Source organism: Gastrolobium bilobum, unplaced genomic scaffold, assembly GCF_033153095.1.
Source record: "Gastrolobium bilobum isolate Gb01-03AN ecotype WA unplaced genomic scaffold, APGP_CSIRO_Gbil_v1 utg26554, whole genome shotgun sequence".
Classification (NCBI taxonomy): Eukaryota; Viridiplantae; Streptophyta; class Magnoliopsida; order Fabales; family Fabaceae; genus Gastrolobium; species Gastrolobium bilobum.
Window position 1 is genome coordinate 231,806 of NW_026897614.1, and position 10,918 is coordinate 242,723.

The 10,918-nt window shown below is 34.9% G+C and overlaps 1 protein-coding gene across 1 annotated transcript; it reads right to left on the bottom strand.

The window, feature by feature from the left end:
• On the bottom strand, positions 1–3,787 carry LOC133308604 (transcription factor bHLH130-like). Its single transcript, XM_061509246.1, has 6 exons — positions 2,762–3,787; positions 1,434–1,771; positions 1,163–1,333; positions 881–946; positions 548–616; positions 1–466 (listed from the first exon to the last, which is right to left on the bottom strand). Exons 1-6 carry the CDS (start codon positions 3,291–3,293, stop codon positions 395–397), a joined length of 1,248 nt encoding a protein of 415 aa, XP_061365230.1. The 5' UTR covers positions 3,294–3,787; the 3' UTR covers positions 1–394.
• Between the last annotated feature and the right edge of the window lie 7,131 nt (positions 3,788–10,918).

The following is a 10,918-nucleotide window of genomic DNA, read 5'->3' on the forward strand; positions in this document are numbered from 1 at the left end:
CACATTCCTTTTACATATGTGCTCCATTATTTCAATAAGAAGCGACAAATAGACCTCATCAAAATCCTATGTAACATAACTACTTTAACATTTCTAGAAAAATAAAAAGAGTACATAACTTTAAAAGAAAAACATTTATTATATCTCTGCTATACAAAATTACAAATACACTATTTGATTTATTGACTCTGTAACTGAAATTTGAAACCCCATTAACTTAAAGAACCTTTATGTCGTGGTGAAGAACTACATGCTACATTTTGCGTCACAATAAAGATAATAGCATCTTATTTAGCCTTTCTTTCTGTCTATTTATGTTTCAGCATGAACGTGTGTAAGTACCCGATCCTAGCCATCTTTGCATAATTTCTGTATTGCTGGTAAAAGAAGGTGGTTAAGCAATTTGATTTGTATCTGCCTTCTGCATGGTTATACATTTGCAGTTTGCTCGTTTTTCACTTAGATTCTGCAAGTAATTGAAAAATGAGCACAAAAATGAACAAGTAAATGATAATTACATGAACAAGTAAATTCTCTCCTGATGTACCTTGAATTGTTTCTGAAGATCTTTAATGTATTCAACAGCCAAGTCCAACATGTCTGCTGTGTTAGTTTGCTGCCAAGAACATGAAGAATGTTAACTTCCAAACAAAACTATACCATTCTGATAAATATAATTTATATATTCCATGGTCGGGAATGGATCTTCTCCTGTGACATATGGTCATGTGATAGAATATCAGTCATCCGGGTATAAATCAAGGGTGCGAAAAGAATAACCATTGATTTGTATCTAAATAGCAGATATCCTCTCACATAACCTCACATCACAGGAGAGGATCAATTTCCTCCACCATTAAATGTGCTTGATGTGTCTTACCTTGTCCATGTTTGGGACAAGCTCTTGTAATTTTCTCATTCGCTCACTGATCCGGGTTCTTCTCACCTGAAAAAAATTATTTCTCAGAACCATCTTTTACAAATTATTTCATGAATTCAACTTGATCCAAATAAGGTCTTCCTCATTGTTTTGGCAGAGGAAAGGACTAAGAATTACTTCATCCTACCCATCAGAAAAAAAAGGGGAAAAAATATTTCATTCCAATATAGTTAGTAACTCCTCATTACAAGATAATGTTTTTGCATATAGACATAATCCTACCCTTTCAGCAATGCTTCGAGGATGAGTGGCACAACCTCGCTTTGCTCTAATTTTACAAGGAACAGAATCTGGAAACTGAAGCAACTTCTCCATAGCAATCATATCTTCTGAAGTTTTTGGTAAACTCAAGTGATGGGATAGTAAATGAACTTGATTTCCTTGCTCTCCATTCTGAGTACAACAATTTATTTGTATTAAGAATAAGAAATGAAACTAGAAGAACAAAATAAGGAAACGAGCATCCTATATATATACATATATATATATATACCTGAACATCAGAAAATAACTTTTCATTACCACTTCGCCCTCTTTTTAAGCCACTGAGATTTCCTGAGAGTTGTGGAGTATCATTCCAAGAATCATAGGGGAAGCCAGAGCCATACTGTTGAGCATCACCATTGTTACCTCCATGCCTCCCATCATCAGGACTAGTTGCTTCAATATCCTCACTTCCTATTTCAGAAATCTGTGACAACATTCCCAAAGAAGAAGCACTTTTTGATGAGAAGCTAATCTGATTCTTCAATCTGTTAATAGACGGACTAAGTTCACCATTACTGCCATTCACTGCACCGTAGTTTCCAACACCTTTCAAGGTGGCAAACCCTGCAATTTATAAAAATATAACATCTCAATAGCCATTGAGAATGAACAAATTCATCTCAGTAACATTGTACCGAAGAAAAATAAAATCATCTTATCAACATAAGATACAGGATCGGATCTGCTATAATATTCTGTTATAACGTTCTAAATCCTCAAAATGAAGTTGCTACAACTGCATGCAAAACATAAGCTTAAATTTCCAATCTTGTGTCTGTAACTACACCAAGTGATAAAATAAAGGTTAGTTTCACCAAAATAAAAAATAAAACTATAAAATAAAGGCTAAAGCATGAAAGACTTGAGCTGAATACAACAAATACCAAGCATAGCTAAATTTCACTCGGTAAAGAGTTTGAGATGTTTCATCTCCCTCACAGGTATAGACAATTTGGATCATCAGATTCTAAACAACCATAAATTGGACAAAATGTCCCCACCAGAATCATTGTTTCAATTTTATATTCTTGAATTTCTAGGCTTGCAAGTTGCAATTATAGCTAGAGCCGGTTACAGGACAAGTTTAGGGTATTGGTAAAATTGCTCTTTTGTGACCGAAAGGACATGGGCTCAAATCCTAAAAGCAGCTTCTTTGCAAATATGTAAGGGTACTATGTGCAAAGATTGTCATCATTTCCACCCTTGCTAGTCAGAGTTTAGTGGAGAGTGAGTTTTATAGCTAGGAGCCAATACTCATTAGATTATTACTCTTAAAAAATGCAGGGATTCAGATTATGAATTATGTTTTATTCACACTAAGCTTCCAATTCACCACAATAAATAACTGACATCATGTATACACATTGAATTCACGTGCCTTTCTATTTATATGATCTTCATGCAACACATCACCGCTCACAATTGAATTCCCAACATTCACAACTATAAATTCTATTCCTAAAAGCAAGAACATGAACATTAAAATTTCCAAAATAGAGTGCCTAAAAAATCATAAAACGAAAAGAGGAAGCAGAGCAGAAACAAGCAAGATACCATTTTGAAAGGAAATGTTGGAGAAAAGGCCAGCCGGGGAGCTACTCTGCCTGAGAAGATTTGAACCAAAGTTCTTGTTGGGTGCTTCGTGATCCATTCCCAACGAACCCACCAACCCAAATGAACCATCCAAGGCAGAACTCGAAGTAGCAGAAGAACCATGCCTTGGATAGTGAGGTGGCAAGCCACCACCACCATAGCCCTGCTGCTGAGAATTCATACGACTCAAAACCTTAGGAGAAGGCTTTTTCTCTTCGATTTCTTGGAAGCTAGAAGAAGCAGAAGTATCGTTGCTTCTATCAGAACCACCGTAACTCGTAAATCTCGAAATCAATCTCTCTGATTCAAGACCCTCCCAGAGGTTGTTGCCCTTGTTGACAACAGCAGCAGCAGAAGAAGGTGTAAGATTTGCAAGAAGTGAACTTGGTGCAGAACGAAAACGAAGCAACCCAGAATTGGGTTGGTTATGTTGTTGTTGTTGTTGTTGTTGTTGTTGTTGGAGTTGATAACCTTGATGAATATTTGAATCCATTATTTCTATTGAATCTATTCTATATATGTATATGCTTATCTGGGTCACTCACTGTGTCACTGTTAAAAGATAAAAAGTCATAAGGATATAAGAAGCAGGGGAATCATTATCAAAAAGATTGGTTGCTTTATCTCCGAAGGAAAAATTCTGAGAATTTTCACTTTTTTTTTTAAAGATAAATTTTTTGTTCAGCTTAGTTCCTAAGCTGGGGTGGGATAAGATCTTGTAGGAGAAGCAACAAACAAACCCAGTGGAACCAAAAAAAAAGAAAAACCTAGCTAGCTTTGCACACAATTCAAAGAACAAGAGGAAACGGTGGATATGGTGTTGGGTAGAATTAAGAAGAGATAGAAACACAGATAGATCCAGTGAAAAGGACAAGGAGAGATATGTTGATAGGTATAAATAAAAAGGATGTACAAGGTGGTGCTGCTGCTGCTGCTGCTTCAGATTTGCCTTAGAAAGCAGTGAAAACAGGTAAGACCTTATGAATGAGAGGTAGAGAGAGGAAATAAGGTGGAGAAAGAAAGAGAGAGGAAGGCAGTATCTATTTTATATGGGTTGCTAAGTTCAGCCAATAAGAAAGTACATAAAGCCATCAATCTGTGTCCCCACCGATTACTCTCTCTCTCTCTCTTGCCTTTTGGACACAGGATTCACGGTAAAACATGAAAATAACGGAAATTAATTGACATAAGATGTCGCTGTTTGAAACGTAAAAAGAAGATAAAAAAGAGTTAGCATTACTGCTTCAATCTTATCTCTATTTTTTTTTAATTAATTAGAATAAGGACTAGAATAACTTATAAAATTGTGTTTTTATAACTAAATTTTTTTAGATATACGAGAAATGCTATATTTATAACTTCTTTTTCTTACGACTTTTATAACTAAATCTTAATTGCGTACAGTTGAATTTTGTCAATTTGACATTTATAATTTATTAAAAATTAAAAATTAATTAATAAATATGATTCAATAAATTATAACTATTAGATTGGTGAAAATGGGGAAGGTTATACTTACAACCTATTTTCTTTACAACTTCTTACAACCATATATCTTAACCGTTGATTTCGTCAATCAACGGTTAAGATTTTCGCAAATTAAATTTATTAATTAATTATTAAATCACAATAAATAATAACCGTTGATTGGCGGAAATCAACGGTTAAGATATATGGTTGTAAGAGGTTGTAAAGAAAATAGGTTGTAAGTATAACCTTCCCCGGTGAAAATTATCGGTTAAAATTTGGTTATAAGAAGTTGTAAGCGAAACGAGATTATAAACATAATATATATATATATATATATATATATATATATATATATATATATATATTGAACTTGTCAAAAAATAAATGATGTCATATATCCTTAAAGGGAAATATAAAGAAAAGTAAGGGTTAAAATGAAAAAAAAATCCCGTTTTAATAAAAGGAAGTACCGAGTTCAATACTCCCGTATTATTGAAAAAATTTCCTAACTTTGTGAGCTAATTCACGGGGTGGAGAAATTTTTTTCTTAGCATGGGAAGTGTGATGTTATAGTTATTTCAGTCACATAGGCTCTATTATGGTGTGAGGCAACATGACCCCTTACATAAAAAAAAAATTCATGTGTGTGAAATATGTAAGGGGGCACGTGTAGAAACTATTGGATTTATGCGGAAGCGGTTTAGGATCTAGTACATTGATATGCTTACAGAATCATCCTCATTTCACGATTTCCTTTTGGTGCGCAGATATCGTGTAGAATCTTCCCTTGTATGATTCCTCTTCACGAACTGCTTACCTCAGCGCCGCAGCACGAACAACCTCCTTGAAGTTGGACTGTGGTAGATCTTCCAGACTATGTCTCAAGGGAAAACGAGAAGTGTGTGGGCACTCTCTCACTTTCAGGGAGATGACCTTACCTCAGCCTCTGCAACCACCAAGTAAAGACTAGAGAGGCTGATGACTATAAGAGTGGAATATATATGTTTTCCAAGAAACCCTAGCCCTAAGCAGAATGGGTTTTATGTTTCTTGGGCTCTTCTTACACTCTAGACCCTATTGGGCTTTAGTGAAAGAGCAAAACTCAATAATCTCCCACTTGCTCTTGAGTACAAACTTGAGCCCAAAGCCCAAGTCCATGTATCCCACTAGTCATCATCAACTGAAATTGTCCCATCCCTTTTCTTGAGCTAGTCTGGGGATCTACCATCTGTTATTAATCAAGGCTCTTGATAATCAACAAATGATTATCTAATTCGGTGCTACTCCACTAAAATCCCGAACTTGAACTCCAAGATTAATAACACTTATAACATGAATATGCATCGCCCATTTGTAGAATGTCTATAATTGATTGACAAGTTTTCTGTAACTCAATCAATTATTTATTCCCTTGACTATGATAGTTTCTCTAATGGATTACATGCACTGGCCGGTGTCTTTAATATTCAAGTACCGAAACATATCAATGGGACATATCCTACAAATTTCATGTTGTTTATCTCATAAATACCGCTAATCAAATAATCTCACTCCCAAAATACCTAGTTATTGGCTGTCAATAGATCGAACCTCAGCCGTTGGTAAATCAAAGAATGAAAATTATTTGATTACCTATTTATAATAAACTCAGAATTAAGAGCAATCACATAACTATAGTTAACTGAAGATTTGATACCTTATGACAGAAAAACAACCTTAATCAAATCTCACCTTGATCCTTTCAATGTGAATGTTAACTCACACGAATATTTTACAATGATTCAGACAAAATCATTTCATAAAATATTGCAGCCTAAATAAAGTGCCCAACTTTATATAACAGCTGTGAATCTATTCATCAATTGTGAGAACCTATGATCATGTCCTCCATGAACGTATCCATATGATCATATACTCCACAATTTGGTCCGGACCTTAATGTTTGTAAATAGTGTGCAAAATAAATAAATAAAACCTTATTTATGAAATTCAGAAAATGATATCATTGTTTCATTGTCTTACTCCAAGAGCACAATGAAACCAATAACTCCCACTCGCTTAGTGCAAGTCTGGGATCCTCCTAAGACCCAAAGAAGTTACATGCCTCTTGAACACAAGTTCAGGCAAACTCTTAGTAACTGGGTCTACAAGATCCACCTCTATTCCTATTCTAGTTGAGTATAGTTCGAGGTTGATTTTCTTAAGTCAATATCCACTTGAAATAACTGAATTTGTGAAAACTCAGCTTTTCAAGACTCCCACTAGAATATACCAGCATATAATCTCTCGTTCTCCAAAGATACTTGAGTACATGCTTAACAATAATCTAGTGTTCCTCTAGGTCCAGAATGGTACCATCTCACTACTCCCACTGCGTGACAGATGTCTGGTTTAACCCCCAACATGGTATGCACGAGATTACCTTTTGCCAAAGCATGAGGTATCCAACTCATGCATTCTTCCTTCTCAAGAGTCTTTTGTTACTCCTTAGGGAGATGAATTCCACATCTGAGAATTATAATTCTTCTCTTAGAATTCTCATGTTGAATTTTGGCTAGAGTTTTGTCAATGTAAGTAGTCTGAGGTGATGCCAACAACTTATTCTTCCGGTCTCATAAGAGTTTTATACCAAGAATATAATTGGCTTCCCAAGTACTTCCATACCAAAACACTAACTTAGCCAACTTTTTATGCTTGATACCATGTTGTTTTCAATAAGGAGCATATCATCTACATAAAGTACCAGGAAAAACTATTATCTTCCATTGGATTCTTTACATACAAATACACATCATTCATCAAGGTTCTCTCAAAATCAAAATTTTGATAATCTGATCAAAGACTGATGTTCCAAGACCTGGATGCTTGCTTAAGTCCATGAAGTAAACTTTCACAACTTGCATACCATGTGTTTATGCCAATTTGCTATAAACCCTTTTGGTTGTTGTATGCAGATATCCTGACATCCAACTCCCAAAATTAAATCTTATTATTGAGACTTATAGCAGCAACTAAGAGAATCTGGATAGACTCAAGCATGGCGTCTGGCAAAATTTGCCTCCAAGCTAGATTTGAAAGTTTTCACCTTCCTATCCATCCTCTCTTTGCCTTTTATGTCCACACGCACCTTGTGGGTTTTACTCCACTTGGTGTCTTTACTGGGACCGAACGGAGTTGAAATACAAGTATTCCATCTTATTGTTCATAGCTTGAGCAACACTTGATCAACACCATCTTCTAGTGCATTATCGTACCTAGTAGGATCAATGTCACTCAACAAGAGACAACTTGAGAGTTAACAAGGTTTTCTCCCACTACGAATGTACTGCATTAGACCTTGTGTATTTATAGGTAAAACAAAGAGTGGGTCAAATGGTGGATCTTCAATTTCTTGAGGATTCACTTATTCTTGATATTGTTCCTCCACATGTGATACTAATATTTCTACTAGTTTCACTTATATATTATCATGTTGAATTTCGAATTACGGTTCTCTTGTTTGTTCACCTAGAGATATATCTATCCCCTCTTGAACAATCAAGGGAACAGTGGATGAAGCTTCTAGAGATTATGGAAATTCTTGATCTGAGATAAATCTCATCAAGAATAACCTTACTTAAGAGCTTATAATTTCTCATCTAGTCCTCCTTTAAGAAAATCATGTGAGTGCTCACTTAGATTATCTTGTCCTTAAGACTAAATAAGAAATCATCCCTAGTTCTCTTAGGGTAGCCAAAAGATATGCACTCTTCCATACAAGATTTCATCTTATTTAACTGTTGTTGTAGGACGTGTGCCGAAGCACCCTAAATCTGAATATGGTTTGATCTGGGCTTGCACCCTTTCCATAATTCTTTAGGTGTCTTTACAACAAACTTTGACGAAACCAAGTTAAGAAGGTACATTTCCTTCTCCTAGACATCTCCCTTGAACAACATTGGCAAAGATGAATAACTGAACATGATCTTCACCAAGTCTACAAATGTTTGATTTTGCATACTACAATTTCATTCAACTAATGCATTCCTAGAGTTGACAGTTATAAAACTATCCCCTCTTAAATCAGGTAAGACCTGAACTCACCAGACAAGTAGTCAACACTTTAGTCAGACCAAAGTGTTTTGATTTGAACAGCTAGATGCTTTTCTGCCTCAGACTTAAATCTCTAGGAAATTTCCAAAAGCCTTAGACTTATGGCGCACTTGGTTGATCTGTATAAATCCGAAGTAAACATTCATATAATGAAGTACTCATCACCTCTTCTGGATTGAACGCTAATTGGTCCACATACATTAGTATGTACCAGTTCCAGTTGAATAGTTGCGCAAATCTTTTTGGGCCCTTGTAGGATTGCTTGGTCATTTTACCTTCCAAATAGGACTAACATGTAGCTTTTAGTTTAAAAAATTCTTGAACTTTCAGTCCCTCTTTTAACTAAAACATGTTTCCTACTTGAGGTAATGTGGCTCAACCACAAAGGCCAAAGTTATGTTTCATTTGAAACTTATATTTCTTTGGTGAAAGTTCTTGTTCATCATCCTTTCCATTCAACACAATAAATTTAGGGGTATAGGACAGAGGAAATAAAGACTATTTAAACAATGTACCAGAACAAACAAGACGAATAAGAACTCCGAAATGTAACTGAGGAATCAATTGCATTGTCAAATCATGTTTTAATCAAAACAACTAACAATAATTGAATTCCTCTTGAAATCTGGAACAAATAAACAGTCACCCAAAACCATAGTCTTATAAATAATTTGTCCTACTGCAAATGCAGACACAAGTTCCCATTTTCAAGCTTAAAATATCTATGTCCATTGCTGACAGGTATGCCATGTTTGAACTACTGCAAATAGTAACAAACATAATCAGTGATTCCTAAATCAATAATTCATTCACTGATCAAGCCTTGATATTCCCATGTCTGGTTCTTTTCATCACCTCTGGGAAATTTTTCTTTCAGTGTCCCTTCAGTATGCTCTTGAAGCACCTGCCTTGCGGCTTCTTCATAGCAACTAGTTTGACAACTGATCACCAAGTTATTTTGTTCTTGTTACCACCCTTGGATTTTCCCTTGGATGTAACAAGACTTTTAGCAAAAACTGCGTTAATTATAAATAAAGAATTATAAACAACTGATACATGATTGTGGTATGCAGCGTGTGTTTAACACATGACCATTTTAGTAGACTCATAAATTACTCTCAAAATAAAGAATTCTCTTAGGAAATTTTCTTAATTATTTTTCTAGATTTTAAATCATCCAAATAGCTGATTTAATTATTAATCTAGATTGCAACAATAAAAATAATTATCATTTATGAGGATAGTTTGAAATCAAAATAATTTCCATAACGATTATTTGTCTTGATGTTAATTATCCAAAATTAATTAATTCAATTATTAATCTAGATTTTTAACAAAAATCATAATAATTATTAATTAATTTTTTAGGATACTTTAAAATCAAAATAATCCCATAATAACTATCATACTAGTCGCTGAAGACATAATAGCTATTATGCTCATGTAATCATACAAGTTATGCAACAATATGGCACCACATATTCTATATGGCATGTTATCGTAATAAAGCATGTTATCAATCATATAAATCATCCTATCATACAATTAAGGCAATTAATTATAATAATAACCTTAATCCATGGTTTTGAAAAAATAAAAATTACAGAGTAATCAAATAGGAAACTTTGCGGCTGATTGCTCCTTTCCTTATAGTCCATAGGTTCTGTTTCAAGCCTCTTTATGGTAGCCATGTGCCTAAAGGCCCAAAATACCAACTTTTGGCGAGATTTGCAACTTAACATACCACTATCAGAGAGAAGTTCAAGTGCATACTTTCTCTGATTTACAACAATTCCAGCATGTGAACGAGCCACTTCTAATCCAAGAAAGAAACGAAGGTCACCCAAGTCCTTTATTTTAAAACAGGAATCCAGATATGACTTGACTTTATTTATTTCATCTAAGTCATTCCCAGAAAGTACAATATCATCTACATAGATCAAAAGGGCTGTGAAAGAGGAAGAATTTTGTTTGATGAAAAGCGAGTGATCCGCATGAGATTGTTTGTATCCCAAAGAAATTAAAGAAGAAGTCAGTTTCACATACCACTGACGATTGGCTTGTTTAAGTCCATACAAGGACTTTTGAAGTTTGCATACTTTAGGAGGTTTTGATTTTGGAAATTCATCAGGTAAGGCCATGTAGACTTCTTCCTTGAGATCACCGTGCAAAAACGCGTTGTTAACATCGAGTTGCATAAGGTTCCATCCTCGAGCTGTTGCAATACTCAACAGAACACGTACTGTAGTCATCTTAGCAACTGGTGAAAATGTGTCCATGTAATCAACCCCTTCCATTTGTGTGTACCCCTTAGCAACCAGACGTGCCTTGTACCTTTCTACACTCCCACCAGCTTTGAGCTTTACTTTATAGACCTATTTGCATCCAATGATATGTTTATTCAAAGGACGATAAACCAGAACCAAAGTTTTATTTTCTTCAAGTGCAGAAATTTCTGCCTCCATAGCCTTTATCCAACAGTCTTTTTTCGATGCTTGAAGATAAGATTTGGGTTCAGTATGGGCAATGGAGTTGCAGCAGAAACGAGTGAAATTG